At 42.2% G+C, this 20,135-nt stretch overlaps 1 protein-coding gene and 1 pseudogene across 3 annotated transcripts in view; one reads left to right on the top strand and one right to left on the bottom strand.

The window, feature by feature from the left end:
* The window catches only part of Eif2ak4 (eukaryotic translation initiation factor 2 alpha kinase 4), a 115,612-nt gene that overhangs the window by 62,726 nt on the left and 32,751 nt on the right, over positions 1-20,135 (bottom strand). For all 3 annotated transcript variants that reach the window (XM_029567909.1, XM_008842309.3, XM_029567910.1), the window contains 9 exons: positions 18,816-18,973; positions 17,136-17,671; positions 12,762-12,868; positions 11,245-11,402; positions 7,307-7,737; positions 6,346-6,415; positions 3,927-4,010; positions 1,615-1,737; positions 64-168 (listed from right to left, as the gene is read on the bottom strand). In XM_029567909.1, the coding sequence (XP_029423769.1) occupies positions 64-168; positions 1,615-1,737; positions 3,927-4,010; positions 6,346-6,415; positions 7,307-7,737; positions 11,245-11,402; positions 12,762-12,868; positions 17,136-17,671; positions 18,816-18,973 (1,772 nt within the window). The remainder of the gene's footprint in view (positions 1-63; positions 169-1,614; positions 1,738-3,926; positions 4,011-6,345; positions 6,416-7,306; positions 7,738-11,244; positions 11,403-12,761; positions 12,869-17,135; positions 17,672-18,815; positions 18,974-20,135) is intronic.
* LOC103741507 lies at positions 8,183-8,455 on the top strand (annotated as a pseudogene).

The raw sequence follows: 20,135 nt of genomic DNA, 5'->3' as shown, positions 1-20,135 counted from the left end.
TTACTTCCAGAACTAAGGCAACCAGGCCATTTTCAAGCATAGCCTGATTTTAAAAATACTCACAGTGAAGGCTAGATGGTCTGTTGCCAAACCAAAATCACCTATTTTCACATGGTCATCAGAATCCAAAAAGATGTTGACAGGCTTCAAATCCCGGTGAATCATTCCCTATTGGAAGAGAACAAAGAGATAGACAATTGCTTCCCATGTAGGGCTGAGTGAAAATTTTACCTGCTTCCTGATTTGAAAGGCCAACCGTATGATGACAACAGGATAAGATCTTTTCTGGCTGATCATCTGGTCCAGGTGTCTGGTCTCTGGAATGTTCCCTGCTACTACCTCTCCAGCATCTCCCATATCACCCAGTGGTCTTGAGCAGGGGCAATCCAAGGGCTCCTCCTCATGGCCTCCACAGCCCCATCCACCAACTTCACGCTGCCTCTTTCTCTGCTGTACCACAAAACACCACTCCAGCCAGAAGGTGCTTTCATTTTCTCTCTGTTCCTTTCTTTGCACTGCTTCTCCATCCAGGATACTCTCATTTTTCCACTCATTCAAATCACACCAACATTTACAAGTACCACCCCTTTCATGAGTTTTGCACATAATTCTACCAATTCAAGTTTGGACCTCCCATATCTAGTAGGGGCAAGCCCTACTTTCTCCATTTCCTAAGGGCTCATCCTGCTTATTGCTAGAAGATACTAAATATAATACAGATTCTTCCTTGTCCAATCTTTCACCACTATATGAAGGCAAATTCTGGTTCTTTCTAAGGACAAGACGTCCCTCTCAAGCATGTAGTTGCCTTGTAGGTGAGGCTGCCTATGCAGGTGACAGAGGCCCAGCAAATGGTCTGTAGATACTGAGCAAATGAGCTGGAGAGGAGGGGAGTACACAGAGCAGGTCCCAGGCCCCTAGGACAGCACCACAGTCAAACTTCTAATGGAGCTCATTAGAATTCCTGTTTATTTTCCACCCTACAAATTATGCTTCTAAACAATAATTTCTAAATCAGTTATGTAAATTATAGCTTTGGCTTCTCAGTGTAAACATGGCATAGTATAAACATTCTGATGTTCAAGAAAATTGAGACAAAGAAAAAAGCTAACATCTTTTCACTGGCTGATGCATTAAACAATCTCATTTTTATTTTTTTCAAGATTTATATAGTTTTCTCCCTGCTTTGTTTGTTCTCCATTCTCCTATTTAGTTTTTTATAGTAATGTACATAAATAGAAGCTTGGGAGATGGGTCAGTAGGTAAAGTATTTCCTGTGTAAGCATGAGGACCTGAGTTGAAATCCTCAGCACCCATATAAAAGATGGGTGCAGTGGCATGCACCTGTAACCTTAGTGCTAGAGGAGGGTGGCAGGGACAGGTGGATCCTGAGAGCTTTCTGGCCAGTCTAGTTGAAATGATGAACTCCAGATTCAGTGAAAGACCTTGTCTTCAAAAATAAGATGGAGACCAACAGAGGCTAGCGTTGACCTTTGACCTCTACGTGTATGTGCATGGGCAAGTATAGCCCCAAATATATCTGTGCACAAACAAGCATACGCACATAATTTATGTAAATATACATATCTAGACATGAAATATTACAAAGATTACTTTCTCATGGATATAAGATAATCCATCCAGAATCTCTCGAAAAAGCCTCCAGAGCCTGACAGTGTCTCGAAACAGTCCCTGGTCAATGGTGTCACGTAAAGTGCTCTTTTCACAGTACTCCATCTACAAATGAGAACAAATCAGGCAGGGCATGATTATACCAAAAGTTCAAAATAATTGCAATCAATGTTATCATTCATGTTAAAACTTGGAATAAGGATTTTTAAACAGTTACGGAAAGAATTGTATTTTTCACACAGCAAAACAAAACAAACCCGAGAGTAAATACCTTGAGGAATGGGGATGCAGTCCAGTGGCAGAGAGACATTCAAGCATGCATGAAGCTCTGGGGTCAATTCCCAGCACCCAAAATACTACCCCTCAAACTCTTTTGTCCCCAAAGGGATTGAACCCAAGCTCTCTTGCATGCTACACAACTGTTCTACTGCTAAGCTATACCCTCTACCTTATTTGTTTGTTTATTTATTTAGTTAGTTAGTTAGGTTTTTTACACAACCGTTCTACTGCTAAGCTATACCCTCTACCTTATTTGTTTGTTTATTTATTTAGTTAGTTAGTTAGGTTTTTTACACAACCCTGTTGCCCTTTTTCTTCAGGTCTTTAAAAGTGGTGTTTTTCTTATATGCTTTTCAGTTGCCCTTAAAAGAGAAAATTCCATCACATCGCTTAATCCTTATGTCTGTTTGACTTTTGATTCCTGCTTTTTTGGGTGGGGTATTTTTGAGGCAGTGTCTTCCTGTAGCCCCAGATGGCCTGGAACTCACTATGTAGACCAGGCTGGCCTCAATCTCACAGAGATTCGCCTGCCTTTCCTGCGTGAGTGCTAGGATTAAAGGCATGTACCACCATACCCAGCCTTATTTTTATTTTCTTAATATAACTGCTTATTTTTAAAAGGTCTCATTTGTTTAAAATCCTTGTCACAAATATGAAAATTAAGATTATAATAAAATGATATTATTTTACAAGGTTGCTCCCAGTCTCAACTTTCTAAGGAGGCTAATTAACCTAATGATGTCATTAGCTTTATTTGTACATTAAAGACAAATGGCCTTTGAGAGCACAGCATTATACCCATGAAAGCATTCAAGCCAGAGCTCCATCTCACCCCTTCTTGGGTCTATTAATAGACCAGCAAACAATGTAGCATCATTTAAACCTGAGGTTAACAGGGAGTATCTGAATGATGAAACCCTGGGTGCCAGGGTGGAAATTTCTCATGCAGAAGAGTGGTACTGTTTTTAAAGAGGATTTACTCTCCTCGGAATTACTGCTGGCACATTCTGAGTCATCTTCCAGGCCTCAGCCAGGGCCTCCCCAAACCCTGTGAGTCCTACCCACACTTCCTATTCCTCCCATATGGAGCCACTTCACTAAGATTGTTTAAAAGAAAGGACACAGGCAGATAGTAGTAATGAAGTAACAAAATGCTTGAATCTGTGTAAGTGGTACCTCAAATGTATTTATGATAGGAAACAGCTGAAACTGGTCCCTGACCCAGAAAGGCAATCACCTAAGCTGGCTCCTGAAATATTCTGACTTGACAGAGGGTTCCTTTTCTGCACAGTACTTGAAAAACCTGCCTCATGGTCCTATTCACCAGGGTACAGGAAATACCTTTTCTTTGGTATACAGCTGTCCCTCTGCTGACAGGGCCCAAGGCTGCCTGGCAGGCTACTTACTGCTCAGGCACAGAAGCAGGTCAAAAAGCCTGAACTTCTTTCCAGTGATGACTTATTGGAACTGATGTGCCTGTGGCTCTCTTGGTTTCTGAAGTTCCCAGATCAGCCACTGTGCTTAAAGTCACACTGGTTTCTTTTGCATGCATGAGTATGCACATCATACTTTGCTTTTCAGATCTGGTTGTTCAACAAAGTGGAAGACATCCCCAGTCTAGCATTTATGGGATTTAGACAGTTATAAGCATTTCATACACTTCATCTTAGTTAGTTGCTACAAGTCTATCAGATATTTAATTTGTGGGAAACTGAGGCACAAAAAACTGAAGAATCTCATCTGTGCTCACAGGGTGGCGTCAGATCTGGGATATGAATTTGCACAGCCTGAACTCAGAGCACCTGTACAGCAGGTACCTCCTGATGCACGTTGAGAAAGGATGAGTTCAAGGCTGGGGGGAAAAGGCCTCCATGCTGTAACCTCTCTGGGCAATTAATCTTTAGCAATGCTGGCTAGCCGTTTTCTGCCTGTTATCTTGTGGATATATCTTGGAACATGCCCATCAACGAACACTGTGAGGTACCACATCACCAAGCTACACTCCAGGACCTCACCTGGATATACAGGTAGTGCACAGCCTCAGTGGTCACTGACGGCTCGCTCTTATGGCCGCTCTCTTTTTCACTGCAATCTTCACCCTAAGACAGGAGGAACACATGAGAACTCAAACTGGGGACTGAAATTAAACAAGAGCATTACCATCTTCAAGAACTTGTGCCCCTTCCCCAATCCCTGTGCACGGCCATCCTATTGACTTAGGGGAGGTCAGCTGAACAGAACACAACCACTGTCCTTTATAAGTTCGCAGGAATTTTAAGGCAAGTCTGCTCTAACCAGAAGCTTCTGTATAGCTTACAGATCTGTTACTATACAGAACAACAGGGGAAACAGGAAGCAGGTAGATATTAAAGGTACATAAGGAACAGAAAGACTCCTTGTTGGGTCTTACAGTTGATGGCCTATATGTAAGAACAGTAGGGTCAGTGTTTATGGGATGTCTTCCTTCAGTGGGATTTAGTGAGAGCAGTTTTAATGTGCTCATTCTGTCAAAGGGTACACTGCCCTCTTTGCTGTTCCCTTAAAGATCAAGCCCTTAGTTGCCACTTAAAGAGGCATGTGATCTACACCCACTTCTTCACATAGCTAACTTATTCCCTGCAGCCAATTTTTTTTCTAACACATGGCACCTTTAAAAAACTCGTTTCTCTTGATAGATGTATTTGAATGTTTTTAACTTCAAGTAGGGAAAAAGCATTAATTAGCATCTAACCATTTCTAACTTGCAGGAGGGTTTTTACTGTGTTTTTTTGAGACAGGGTCTCCCAAGTAGCCCCAGATGACCTGGGACTTGCTATGTAGACCAGGCTGGTTTTGATCTCACACAGGCTCACCTGCTTCTGCCTCCAGCTTGATTTGCAGTTTTTATGAGGAAGGATTTGTCAATATTTTTCCTTAATAACATAAAAATAAAAAGCTCTGCTCTTTAAACAACTGGGTTCGACTACTGAATCATTTATATTCTCTGGAGATTATTTGTGAGGATTATTAACCTCCTGAAATTTCTACCCATCATTGAGAGTGTCCATGAGGTACTGTCTTTAACTGAGCCAAACTGAGAGCATACATCTGATGCCCCCATAATAATGAAATGCACAGCTAATACTAAAACCAAACATAGCTTTTGCTTTAGCAGTTTAGCTTATTTATGCTACTATTCTGGATAAATTTATAATTAAATATTAAATCAAGAGGAGTTTAAAGTGACTTTAATTTATAAAATACACTGAACTGGGTGTGGTGTCACATACCTTTAATTCTAGCACATGGAGGCAGAGGCAGGCAAATCTCTGTGAGAGCAAGGCCATCCTGGTTTACCGAGTTCTAGGCTGGCTGAGGCTATAGGGAGATCCTGCCTCAAAAAACAAGACAAACTAAAACAAACAAAACACTGGCTAATCCTTCAAATCTTCAAATCAATTGAATTACATATCTAGCAGGGTCCACATCTCCTGTGAATGAACCCTTATAAAAGCTGGTGATTACGTTTTTATTCCCAGTAATAAAAGTTATCACAGGCCACCCCTAGTCAGATGGTTTATTTCTCTCAAGTAGCAATGGATAGCCTCAGCAGCCCACACTCTCTGAGCTCCAGGCACCAGCCTGGGGCTCTATAGCCTGGTCAGAGCAAGAGGAAGAGGTGCATGGGGTCTGCATCAGTGTTTGTGGAGTTTTTAAACCACCAGCCACGAGAAGTACATTTTATATCCTACCTAGTAGACACATACACAAGAGACAAATTCTACTAACAAAGTTCAGTTTTACTAAAAGTGAGGTGCAATCTGTATTCTCTACTTCTGTCTACAGCATCAGAAGTAAAAGGCTGGATGCAACTCTCTAAATTAACTCATAAAACATTATAGATTACACATACATCACTGTTCTAGGCTGGGTATCATGTAATCCCAGCACTTGGGAGGCAGAGGAAGGTGGATTTCTGTGAGATCGACGCCAGCCTGGTTTGCATAGTGAGTGCCAGCCTAGCTGGGCTACAGGGAGACCCTGTCACAAAAAGAACCTCCCTCCGCCCCCCCAAAAAACCACTGTTCTAGAGGTTGGCTTATGAAAACAAGGAATCAAGATTAAATGATGTGTGAGAGATCAAGCTAACTCCGTGATGAGACTGTTTAATTGTATTTAACCCTCATCCCTATCCATAGAAAATTCCCCCAAATCCTCTATAAAACTTCATCTCACACACACAAAAGTGCAGGCTCTCAATTTACTTCTCTAAGTCAGTATGCTTTATGATGTGAAGTAATAAAGGCACATATTTTAAATAACTGATCTTGTTTTAAAATTAATTTTTGCATGTCAAATTAAGGCTCTGATAACCTGCCTGATGTTTATGGTATCAGATATTTCCTTACATACCATGCTCTGAGTAAAGTGAGGTAACTTTCATTATGTATTTACCTGATTCTGACTTTTACTGTTTTCATCTTCATTGTCAAAGATGATGTCACTGTCAGAATCTGAAGCAGCCCTTAAAGAGAAATAGATAAACTCATTTACCAGAAAGCCAAAGAAGCTAGCTTCATCACCCAGCACCCAGCAATATCAATCTGTGCACACTATGTGCTGTGTTTTACTTTCCTGTTGTGCAAAACATAGGACACTTAAAAAGGAGCCAGATTGTTTCCCAAACTAACATAATTGATGAGTTATGAGAAACTGTATCCAACTGAATGCAATGAGAACACTGAAGGCAAATGCCCAGGGCAGATTATTTTTAAATTATTTTCTTTATTTTTATGTGTATGAATGTTCTGCTTGCTTTTATATAAGTGTACCTGTGCATGCAATGCCTGCAGAGGCCAGAAGAGGGTGTGTATGATCCCCAGGAACTGTAGTTACAGATGGTTGTTAGCTGCCATGTGGGTGCTAGGACTGGAACTTGAATATTCTCTGCAAGAGCAGCCAGTACTCTTAACCACTAGGCCATCTCTCCAGCCCCACTTAGGGCAGATTATAACATGGTATTTATTGATATTTCAGGGTCATAATTATGAGCTTGGTGTCTTCTGGGGAAGCTGTGGTTAGTGCTAACTCAAGACCCCAAAGTTGTAGTTCTTAAATGGTCCAGAATTGGAAGCTCTTATCTAAAGGGATGGCCTGTTATAACTTCTCTTAAATGTACTAAGGTAAAGTATTGAAAGTAATTGCTTTTGCTTTCTTCTAGGCCTGCTTACTGAAATCTTCTGAAGACAGTGTAAAAAAATCCCCTTTGGGCTGCGTTTGGCTATTTCTACAAGAGGGTTTTTAATGAGTTCCTTTCTTTCTTAACAGATCAACACTGTGGCTTTCTAAATGAGTTCCCCTGGTGTAGCTGTGGGGAGATTAAGGACTGCTGCCTGTGGTTCCCAAGCAGGCTTACAGAAAGGACTGGGAGAAGACTCCATCATGATCATCCTCGTCATCATCCTCGTCGCTGCTGGAGCCCTGGCCAGCCACTGGGAAGCGGGCACTGGAGGAGCGCTCTGCAGACGTGCTCCACTCCACCGAGCTGCTAAGGATGGGTGGTGGTGCTGCTGCCTCCACGCTGCCCAGCTCCTCTGTGTCGCCTGCTGCATGCCCACAGGCAGCTCGGCTGTCCAGGGCCAGGGGTGTTGAATCTGGGGGTGGCGTCCCTGGTACAGCAGGCCGCTCATGCCGCTCAATCCAGGCGTTGTAGTAGCGTACGATGTTCTCATGGTGCAGGCGTGACAGCAGTGTCACCTCACCCTTGATCCTGCGGAAGTGCCTGCTGGCTGGGTTGATGGGGATGCGCTTCACAGCATAACAACAACCGTCCAGCTTGTTCTGCACCTGCCAAGCAGAAAAAGAACCTGGTAAGGTCAGCGGCCCAGAAACCTGTACAAACTGGCACTTAACCCAGCTGCCACCCAACTCCCTATATAGATTAAGACTAACCTTAACTTCTGTACCCTCCTGCCTCTATCTCTTGAGTGCTGGGATTACAAGCACAAACCACCACATCTTTATTATTATTTTTTCCTTTATTGATAAATGAAACATTTATTTTTCCTTTTCTTTAAAAAATTTGGATTAGCAGCAGGGCGTGGTGGTGCCTGCCCTTGATCCCAGCACTCGGGAAGCTGAGGCATGTGTATCTCTGTGAGTGCAAAGCCAGCCTGGCCCGCTGGGGCTACAGGCAGACTCTGTCTTAAAAAGACAAAAAAAAGAGGAGCAGCGGCCAGGCATCACAGCTAGGTGACGGCCCTTCGCTTCCCACGCGCCCGTGGCCACCACGATGCCCAAGAGGAAGGTCAGCTCTGAGGCTGTGGGCAAGGAGGAGCCCAAGCGCAGATCTGTGAGGCCAAACTTGCTGCTGCCAAAAAAGGCCTCGGGAAAGGATAAATCTTCGGACAAAAAAGTGCCGACAAAAGGAAAAAGGGGAGCAAAGGGAAAGCAGACAGAAGTAGCCAACTGGGAGACTAAAGACCTGCCTGCCGAAAACCGAGAGACGGGCAACAAGGGGAGTCCCACCTCTGAAGGAGAAGAGAAAGAAGCCAAGTCCCGCTGATCCGCATCCTGTCCGCCAGTTTCCCCATCACCCTTCTTGTACAATCCAGAGGATTATTTTTATCAGCTATTTTGTAAATGCAAGTTTTTCAGTAGCTCTAGAAACATTTTTGAAAGGGGAAAATCTGACCTCATCCCAGTTTTTAAGTGTAAATGATTTTTTTTTAAGAGGTGAAATCATTCACTGGTTGTTTATTTTTTGGTACAACCAGAAAATAGTGGGATATTGAATCATGGGAGGCTGTGACTGTCTTGGGTGTTGGTGTAACATTCCATAGAGGGGGTTAGTTTTATATCCTGTGACCCAGAGCATACTAAATGGCAATTTGGAGTCTCAGTTGTGCATTTAATGTGTCTTGAATATTTTAGATGACTTCTAGTCCTGTGTTTTTAGTAAACTGTTTTCTAAAAAAAAAAAACAAAAACACTCCTTGGTCATCACGTCTTCACCCTGTCAGAACTGTGTGCCCTCTGTAACATCTGGTCATGGTGGTCCAGTTTTCCTAACGGTTTTGATACTGTGCTGTGAAAGATGAAAATTTGAGTGTCTAGTGTATGCGATAATAAATTTCAGTGGAAGTAAGGATTGTTGGTCAGCATTTGATGATGCTGTTAATGAGTCCCCTGAAGGGAAATGTGTCACCAGGTTTGAAGCTGGAACATCACTGAAATGACTTTTACAAAAGAAACACAATACGTGGTTCTTTAGACTTTTGGTACAATTCTTAATTGTGTACGAATTGAAATGTCTGTGTACTGGTCCTCGACCAATAAAATCTCAGTATGAAAGAAAAAAAATTTGGATTAGCATACAAAGTAATGCATTTCATTAATTAATTTTAATGAAAATTACCATAGCGTTGTGGATTACCTTAGAGTTGTGGATTGAAATAAACCTTTTCCCTGTTAAGTTGCTAATGTCAGAGTATTTTATCACAGCAACAGAAACTAGGACAGTATGTGGGTTCATGCGCGTGCATGTGTGCATGTATGTAGATATGCATGCATGTGCATGCCTATGGAAGCCTGAGGACCACCTCAGTGTTGTTTTTCAGGAGCTGTCCACTTGGTTTGTGATAAGGTCTCTCTCACTGGCCTGAGTTCAACAAAGGTAAGTTAGCTGGCCAGTGAGCCCCAGGGATCCTCCTGGAGTTATAAACAAGCACTACCATGTTTGGTTTTAAAAAACCCTGGGGATCAAACTCAGGTCCTGATGCTTGCATAGAAAGCACTTTATTGACTGACATATTCCTAGGAATATGAAGGTATTGCTGTAAAATTTTAGCCCCAGATGACCTTTTTGTGTGCAAAGAGTGACAAAAGCACATGCTAGTGAAGCTGACTTCACTACTGAGATGGCGATGCGCAGTAGGGTGTGAGGGCTAGGGGTCTTCATGTGGAGAAAGCACAGGAGACACATGGTGCTAAAAGTATGAAGATGCTCTTTTCATTGAGCTTCATTTTTAAGTCCTTGTGAAGAAATGAGGCCACGTAAGACCCTGCCAAAATAAACTACAGAAATGAAGTTTGTCAATGTTATAAATTCAAGAATCCAAAATTTAAAGACACTTAAGGACTTGATCAAGTGATACTGTGAGCTACAATCTTCTAAGAACTATGGTCTTTCTGACAGAATCCCTGCCTTGCTCAAGACTGCCCCTCTTTTACTGAGAAATCTTGTTTGGGTAAAGAGGCCTACAATAAGAGTGATGCTTCCAAGCTGGGCATGGTGATGAATTTCTGTAGGAGTTCAAGGGTGTCTTTGGCTAGACAGAGTTTGAGGCCAGCAAGGGCTACTTAAGACTATCTCAAAAACCTGCTGGGGATGTAGCTCAGTTGGTAGAGGGCTTGGTTAGTATGCACAAACTTCTGAGCTGGATCTCTAGCACTGCATGAACCAGACATGGTGGGAAAGGTCTGTAATTCTAGCACTTGGGAGGTAGAGGTAAGATGAGGCATTCAAGGTCATCCTCAGCTACAGAGTAAATTAGAGCTAGCCTAGGTTCCATGAGACTGTGCCTCAAAACAAAGCAAAACAAAACAATAACCCCAAACCAACAAAAAATCCCCCCAAACCCAAACAAAATCAACCAGTAATAGTTTTGCTTCCTTGTAACAGTCTTCAGAATCCCCAAAACACACATGCCCCCCAATATAGGTCATCTTGATATGCAAAAGATGACATGTATCTCAGATATATCTGAGTTTCCTAAGGTTTAAAAAATATACTTAAATTGTATAAGAACAGTAGAAATCTCTTTCTACAAGGGACACATAATAAAATTCACCCAAATAGACCTCAATGGAGAGAGGGAGTTTTAACAACAGCATACCTTAAAAACATATCACAATTTTTCCTTTTCCAAAAGAGCTGGAAAAAAGAGTCAGTAAGACCTTTGGGGCCATCTCCCAGTATGAATTCCATCTCTGTCCTAACTTTGGAACCTTTTCTCTATGGCAACTCTAGTAGCAAATGGGAGAAAAAGAGGACAATTTTCTTTCTGAATCAAAGCATACAAAAATGTTCTTATGCTGAGGTCCTGACTCCACTCAGACAGCCATAGTCATGTGTGTTTTCACATACTGCCCAGTGCCAAGCAAGGACACAGAATGATGCATTCTTAATGTGTCCAGGGTAGCTGTAAATAAAGTCTTTAACTCCAGGAAGGTGAAGGTGATGACAGCCTAAGAGTCCTATTCACTTCTCTTTCTACTCTGAAAATAGAAATCAAGACTGTGGGAACAGATGAGAAGGAGTTGTACAAGGACTTGGGGACAGCTCCACCACACCTTGATGACTGCTCCAAAAGCTCCTTTGCCGAGAAGCTGTAATTCTTCAAACTCAATGAAGTATCGGGAAAACTGTCTCTGTGTCTCGCTGAAGAACGCAGCACTGGGTAGCTGGTTGCTGGGAATGACAGTCTCAATGTAATCTTGTCCCCCAGAATCTGAGATGAAACAAAGGCATTAGAAATCCTGGAAGATCAGGCTGGAGAGATGGCTTAGCGATTAAGAATGTATGCTGGGGAGAGGTGTGGTGGCACGTGCCTTTAATTAATCCCAGCACTTGGGAGGCAGAGGCAGGCGGATCTCTGCGAGTTCAAGGCCAGCCTGGTCTACAAAGTGAGTTCCAGGATAGCTGGGGCTACAGGGAGACCCCCCCCCAAAAAAAAGAGTGTATACTGCTCCTGTAGAGGACCTGACTTTGGTTCCCAGAATTCTTGTCAGAGCATAATCACTTGTAACTCCAGCTCCAGGGAATCCAACTGGCACTCCCTCACCCCCACCCCCCACAAATACACACATACAAGAATAAAATTAAATTTTCTTTTCTTTTTTGGACAGGGTCTCCCACCTGGAAGTCACAGTGTAGATCAGAGTGGCCTTGAACTCACAGAGATCCACCTGCCTCTGCATCCTGAGTACTGGGATTAAAGGCATGCGCCACCATGCCCAGCCTCATTTTTCCTTTTTTTAAGAAAAAGAAATTTACACAGGGTGTGGTGGCACACACCTTTGATCCAGTCCACCAGCGGCAGAGGCAGGTAATCTCTGTGAGTTCAAGGCCAGCTTGGTCCACATAGTGAGTTCCAAGACAGCTGGGGCTACAGGGAGACCCTGTCTCAAAAAAAAAAAAAAAAAGGAAAAATGCAGAAAGATCACAGACCCCAACAAGTATGTAAGCATGAGATGAAGAGGCCCCAACCAGTCAATGATCTGAAAACACCTCTAACCTGAGCCACCCTTTGACACCTTTCCTCACCTCATCCACTTTAAAGTAAGCAGGAATATATAATTAACCCATTTTACATGTGAGGGTAACTGGGATGGAGAGAAAGTAACTAAACTAGAGAGCCCAAACCTAGGCCTTCTGGTCCATCCCAATCACTCTGAAGTTACATGGCAATACAGGTGACAGGACAAGAAGAGGATGTCCACTCCTCAATACAGACTGGAAGAATTAGGGTGGCTAAACAGTCCCAGGCATACAAGGCCTGTGTATAAATGGATTTATGTGTAGTGTGGCATAGGTAAAATAAATAATCCATGCAGACTCTTCCAGTTTCAGGGGTCTGTGTCTTTTCAATAAAAAAGAAAAGAAAAGAAAAAGAATGGTAGTTAGGTATGGTGGTGCATGCCTGTAATCTTAGCACTCAGGAGGTTGTGGCGGGAAGACCCAAGGGTTCAGCTGGGCTACATAGTAAGACCCTATTAAAAAATAAGTAAAGAAAGAAAGAAGGAAAGAAAAAGAAGGAAGGAGGGAGAGAGGGAGGGAAGAAAGAAGAAAAGGAAGACAACATACTCACCTTCAGGACTTTGCTCCACTAAAGGCATTTTGGGCTGAGGGTTTATAAAGCTGTGTTTCAGCAACTGCTGAGGGTTCCACCTTTCCTTGTCATCCAGGCAAACACACCTCAGTAAGAGGGAGGGAGAATCAGCAACACACAAAATAAATGCCATGCTAGTTAATCCATGGCATTCAACTATGGGTTTTTTAAAAAAATATGTATTAGTGAATTCATGTTACTTACAGAGCAAAATGCACTTAAAATGAATTTAAACAAACACTGTCACACAGCAGGCTGGATGCAAGTGGAGAATGAAAGAAAAAAATATAGTTGCTGTAGAGGCATGGGACAATTTTAAATGCTCACAGGTAATATAAATCAGCTATGAATTTTCACTTCCATTAAGAGTTTAGTAACTTGCCATGCTAAACTAAGCCTCCGAGGGACCAGGCATCAATTAAGTTTTCTAAAGTCAAAGCAAATCAGATCCCTGATATAGGGTTGGAGCCCAATGATAAGCTCCGGATGAAACTTGAAATAAACTGATAGCAACTAGGCAATACTATTTAGAAGTCCACATTTTATTACACACTTCCTTTTAATTCTCATTTCATGAACTAACTTACTATTTGATGCTCTAACAAAAAATTTTTGTTTTGTGTTAAGTGAGCAAAACAAGCCATATCAGGAGTTCTTAAACTAGGGTCACTGACCTGTACTTGACGCTAATTATAAATAACATAAAGAATTAACTGTCCTTGTGAATCCAAGACTTATAAACCTACATACATGAAGCAACAACAGTGACTATCATAAAAGATAATTTTATATCACAGTCCCAAAAGGTAAAATATTAACTTATACATTAAAAGGGCAAGAAAATATTCTGATAAGGTCATTTGAATAAGATATTATATTTTCTGTTAAATTTAAAATTAACTTCAATTAGATCAATAAAACAAAAAAGTTCTGGAAAATATTAAAATACTATTCAAAATGATAAGGAATTTTATTATGTTTGTCTATTTGTCTTTCTCCTTTCTGAAACAGAGTCTCACTATGTTCAGTCATGTGTCTCAGCAATCTTTCTAAGTCAATAAAGATTCTTTAAAACTCTATATAGGCAAGGACCTATCAGATTTATATATTCTCCTACTGTCCTAGTTAGCCTCAGCAGCCAATTTGACATGGTCCATGGTCATTTTTAAGGGGTCTCAACTGGAGAATTACCCAGATCAGATTGGCCTATGGAACTGTCTTGATGATTGATATGCAAGGGCCCAGCACACCGGGGATGGCACCATCCCTAGGCAGGTAGGCCTGCATTGTATAAGCAAACTAGCCAAGGGAGCCAGTAGGCAGTGCTCCTCTATGGTTTGTGTATTCTGCTTCAGTTCCTGCCTGAGCTTCTGCCCTGACTTCCCTCAGTGACAGACTGTGACCTGGGTGTTGGCAAATAAACCCATTCTTCCCCAAGTTAATTTTTTTCATAGTATTTATCACAGCAACAGAAAAACAAGGCAGAACACCTACTACTGTTGGAATTGTTTCCAATTTTATTTACACACACACACATATACACACACACGTTCGTGCACACACTGCCATGACCATCCCTACACATGCTGTGTTGGGTTTCTGAAGTGCACTATCAACTCTAATTCAACTGTGACATTAAAGTGACTGACATGACAATAGATCTGGACTAGAAAAGGTCTAAAGCCTACTGAAAATGATCTGTACTTTCAGATTTATAGTCACCAAGATCTCATTTGAAAGGATTGAATCCTCAGAATCAATCATTTTGGCAATATAGCAGCAACCAGTAGCAAAGGCAAATGCTGGCTCCAGCTTTGAACCAGAAGGGCTGACAGGCCTGGAGCTTCCACATTTCTCTACAGCTTTTCCTGCTGAGGGTGGTGCTGACAGCTCTAGCACTCACTTAGTGGGGGCCAGCAGCAGGGCTTGACAGGTGTTAATTCACTTAACCCTGGAAACAGCCAGGGACCTGCCAGATTTTATTTACACATTTCCCTGCCATTGGGATTGTTTCCAGTTTTATACACACACACACACACACACACACACACACACAGAGAGAGAGAGAGAGAGAGAGAGAGAGAGAGAGAGAGAGAGAGAGCAATGACCATCCCTGCACATACTGTGTTGGGTTTCTGAGGTATACTATCAACTCTAACTCAACTGTGACATTAATGTCACTGACATGACACTAGAACTGGATTAGAAAAAGTATAAGCCTACTGAGAATGAGCTGTACTTTAAGGAGATTTACAGCCACCAAGATCTCACTGGTGGGACTGACCCAGCTGTCTAGTTCCAGCATCTGAGCTCTTACCTACTGCATAGCTGACCTCCCAAGGGTGTTAACTAATCGACAGAACCACACATGGGATGTCACACACTCCTGTGGATGATATGCTTTCTTTTTTAACTGCTGGACAACAAAGGTAATAAACCAATATCCCGAAGGTCCTCCCTAACCAGGAAGTCTATCAAAACCCACTCAGGAGAGAGGAGCACACAAAATGTTCCAAAGTACAAGTTAACAGAGCAAGAACAGTGCAGATCTCAAGTTCAAAACTGATGATGTGGAGCTATTTTTGTGAGAGGAGGACTAGGAAAGTTTTAGCTCTTCAGTCCATCATTTTGCTACTAAAGGTGAAAAATTACATTTTGCAAAAACCTCCTGTACTGATTTTAAGAGATACACCAAAGCCACCTTTCATCAAATTTAAACACTTGAGGAGTTAAAAAGGGCAGAAAGCTCAAGGTGACATGGTAAAGACTGAAATAAGAGTTTTCTGCTAGTAATTCATCACCCTACCTGTCGTTTTTGCCAGCCTCATTTGGGGGTGCATTTAAGTATACATTTTAAAGTTCTATTTCATTTAACAGAAATAATAAGAGATTTCTTTAAAAATCTTAAGATTTTTATATACCCTAAAGAGAAAATACTGCATACAGAATCAAAGTTGGTCCCTTTCCACAAATGAGTAATTTCTGGTGTCTACTTCTGTTCTGTTGTACACAGAAACGACCTCAGTTAAGCCATGTGGTACTTAAGGACAGGGATACATTTCTGAGAGTACATCATCTGGCAGTTTTGTCATTGTGTGACTATCAGCGGGTGCTACATAAATGAGCATGACTCATACAATCTTACAGGACCACTGTCACCTGCGAAGTCCATCACTGACAGAAATTTGGAGATGTGGCACAGGATTGTCCAAGGACAGTTACACATTGATGAAGAGTGAGCTAACGAGTGATAAGAAATAACACTATGGATCAGATAACTGGCTACTGGCAATGGGAACAGGGAAAGAAATGTGAAGGACCCAGAAAACAAATACGGGGAGATGAAGTGAATAAAAATGAATTGACTGGGACAGTTATAAGGATGAGCATGAGGGAGAGAAGAAGCAGTTAAGAGCAGCTTCTGCAGGAAGGCTGGACCAGGGGAGCATCTGGAAAAAGCCAAACTGAGGATCTTATCTCCTTACAGAAACTGAGCTGCCTTAGCTCTGCTTAGACTGAGAAGATTCAGGGCTGAAGTAGGAAACACTGATGGGGAGGATGTAGACAAAGACTTTAGGCCCAAGGAAAGCCTCTTTACTAAGGATTCCCTCATGCTAAATAAAAACTGGCTCTGAGGTCAGTGAGAAGGCACTGAGTAAAAGCATTTGCCCCACAAGCCTGGCAACCCCGACAACCTGAGTTTGATCCTGGAAACCATTGTGGAAGATGAGAACTAGCTCCACAAAGCTGTCCTCTGAACTCTACATGCATGTTCTGGGACATGTGCTCTTACGCTTGTACACACACACACACACACACACAATTTTAAGTTTGTTTTGTAATGAAATGTGTACCTACGGTTCACAATTATAGAAATATATTCTAAACAGTGCCAGATTATTTGTACCTTCTGACTTGGCTGAGTGAGGGAGCCAATGAAAAAGAATGGTTGGGAAGAACATGGGGCAGAATCACACTTCTGAAGTGGTTTTCTAAAGAAGCCTTCTCAGTCTCTTAAGACTTAGAAGCAAAGGCAGAGGGAGAGGGTCATCCATTTGGACACCCAGAGGGCCCTTCCCATTGCTGCCAGCCCTCCTGGGATAGACAGGAGTGGGGAATATTCGCCACACCATTCCAGGGAATCTCCCAAAAGTAGTTTGAAAATCAATTACTAAGCCCAAATAAGTTTAGGAGAACGTGAGAGGTATTAGAGTGACAACCATTGTGAGGAAACAGAACCCACGAGCTTGAGAAAGCAAGGCTGGGGCAGCACAGAATTAACCCTGGTCTCCTTCCTCTTGTGCAGCTTTTCAGTCCCTTATGGTGCACTTGGAGAATCTCAATGATACTCACTTCTTCAGGAAATCTTGGAAGTCGGCTGGTAAGTCACTGGGGATGGTCACAGGATACTCTGCACACTCCTGTCCTTGGCTAAGGGACAGCAGCAGAAGGCCCAGGCGCCATACATCCCCTTTCTTCCCTGTTTTATAAGGCAGGGCACTGTCACTAAAACGAACTCGGGTTTGCTCAAATACATCCTCCTTGCAAATGTCTGCCAGGCGCTTAGAGATGCTGTAGTCTGTTATCTTGACAGTGCCCTCAGCATCCACCAGGACATTTGATGCACTCAGGACCTTGTGCACCACAGAGTTGCTATGCAAATAATCAAGGCCTGCCAGGAGCTGAGCCGTGTACTTGCGGAGCTGGTGCATGGGGATGGGACCTGAGTGGTTCAGGTGTGCAGCGAGAGAGACCCCACTGATGTGCTCTGCCAAAATGTCCACCATGATGGAGTCTTCCTGCTCTCTGGAGTTCATTGCCAGGTAGCGTACGACATTGGGATGGTTCAGCTTCACCAGGGAGCTGAATTCTGTTTCTGCTCCTTGAATCTGAGAAGGAAATTAGGCTCATTGACATTAACTGGTGTTTCACTTCAAAAGTGAAGTATCTGATAAAAAAAAAATATACTTTCAAAGAGAGGAGAACAAAAATGCCTTGTCCTGAATTCTCCTCTAACATGGAGATGAACTTGATAGTGTGCATAAAAATGCAAAAAAAAAAATTAGCTTATCAACTTCAATGTCAAAATCTAGTGTCCAAATACTATAAAATTACTGAGTGGCTTTTAAGTCAGGTCCTTTTGTGATATGGCCACCAGGAATAAAAAGGAACAACAAATAATATATTTTGATTATACTAAGGATCACTGTGAAATTAAAAATACAGGGGGCAGAGGTGTAGTTCAGTGGTAGAAAATTTGCCTAGCAGGCAGGAGACTCTGGGTTTGATCCCCAGCACCACAAAAAGAAATTTAAAAATAAAACAATACAAAGGAAAAAAATCCAAAAATTCTTTAATGATCTCCATCCAAAAACACCAATGATTTTGATGAATTTATTTTTCTATACATAAGTAGACATATAATTCTAAATATTATACTTTACCTGTTTTATAGACTCTTCAATATGTAACTACAATGTGCAATATTAAATGTTCCCCTAAGTTTGGCATTATATACTAAAGTTAAAAATTCTTTTCTCATTCCCAGCATGGCACAAAACCAAAACCAATACTCCTCCCAGTCCACGCCCTATAAATAATTGAAAAGGCAAAATTAATTAATAAATAGTAATTAATCCCAGTTGGAGAGATGCCATAAAGGCTGAGACAGGAGGGTAGGAAGGCAACTGTGAAGATTCTCAAAGTGGGGACGAGGGTTGAGAACTCTGTGGAAGAAGGTGCAAATCTCCCATGGTCTTCCCTGGGTGGACACCATCACCTTCTGTGGATCACCTTTGTGAGGCAATTAGAGGTTGGGCTTTTTGTTTTTGTCATCACTGAAGCTTGAGATTAGGCCTTCAGTCAGCCAGCCATGATGAATACTGGGTGTCCTCTCTTTTTCCCTGAGACATGGTCTCATGTAGCTCAAGCTGGCCTCAAACTTGCTATGTAGCTAAGGATGACCTTGAACCCTGATCCTCCTACTGGGTGCTGAGAATTACAGATGTGGACCACCACTCCCACTTTACCTACCTGCTTTCTGCACTTATCAATCTTCTCTCTTTCTTGACTGGTAAGGAAGGGGCCCATCTTTTTCTGCCACTGAAGGACCCACTCATACAACAACACAAAGCTGCCAGTGGCTGTTTCCAAAGCATTGTATACCAGTTTCCCCAGCTGCTCATCACTGCCTGCACACAAGACAGAAAAGGTCATTCCATAGCACTTTCTGTTTCTTGTAGGGGAAACAGAGGAAGGGGGTTGGCTATGTTAACTCTCAACAGTGGAAGTCACATGCTAACTATGACAAATATCCTATAATACATGTGCATTTTTTTTTTTTTTTTTTGGTCTTTTTGAGACAGGGTCTCCCTGTAGCCCCAGCTGTCCTGGAACTCACTATGTAGACCAGGCTGGCCTTGAACTCACAGAGATCCGCCTGCCTCTGCCTCCTGAGTGCTGGGATTAAAGGCGTGCGCCACCACACCCAGCTTACATGTGCATTTTTAAATAGCTTTTAATATTTATCGACATAACTTGAGTCCTCTAACACTAATTTTTGCAGAAAGTCCAGAATTAATGACAAGACCTCAGTCTTGGACCAGAGGGAGTGGCAGTTTAATCCGACTGCTCATGGTGTTTTCTTCCTCACACTCACCACTGCTGACTGTGCCTGGTGCTGTGCTTCACACAGCTCCACACTGACCACAGGAGGACTCAGGAAGAAGAGAACCTTCCTGAAGACCATTCCACTAACAAGTGAGCACAGTCAAAACATTTTTAGTCTAATTTGAAATTCGAGCACACCAATGACCTTCTAAACACATGCTTTCAATACACTCAGCAATCCAAACTGGCCAATGCTTTGGAGGGACAGAACCAGAAATGACAGCTGAAATTCAAAGCTGGAAAAAGATGCATTTTTCATTAGCTGATAGGCACACAGTTCCTACCCAGAGACCTAAATTCCTGTAATGCCAAAATTTTCATATAAAAATCTTCATTGCTACTAAAGACTATAATAGAAAAAGAAGAAAATAGAATTTTTGATTTATTTTTCTCTTTTACTTTCCTCTACCCTCCTTTTAAATTTTTCTTCCCAATTTGCCATATCATAGCAGACAGAGTACCCAGGGCACTCTTGACACTGTGGGTCAGATAGTCCTTTGTTGTAAGGGGATGTCTTGTACCTGGCTGCCAACCACTAGATTCAAGTAGCACCCCTATCACAGTATCAACCACCTCAAATGCCTGCAGGCTGGGGTGTACCTCAGTGGTAGACTGCCTGTTCGGAGTATGTAAGGCCTGGAGTTCAATCCCCACCACTAGTGAACAAAACAGTTTCACCAAATT

This window comes from Nannospalax galili, unplaced genomic scaffold (assembly GCF_000622305.1).
Source record: "Nannospalax galili isolate Female #2095 unplaced genomic scaffold, S.galili_v1.0 scaffold1400, whole genome shotgun sequence".
Classification (NCBI taxonomy): Eukaryota; Metazoa; Chordata; class Mammalia; order Rodentia; family Spalacidae; genus Nannospalax; species Nannospalax galili.
The sequence above is the reverse complement of the archived record's forward strand: the minus strand, read 5'-3'. Positions and strand labels throughout refer to the sequence as shown.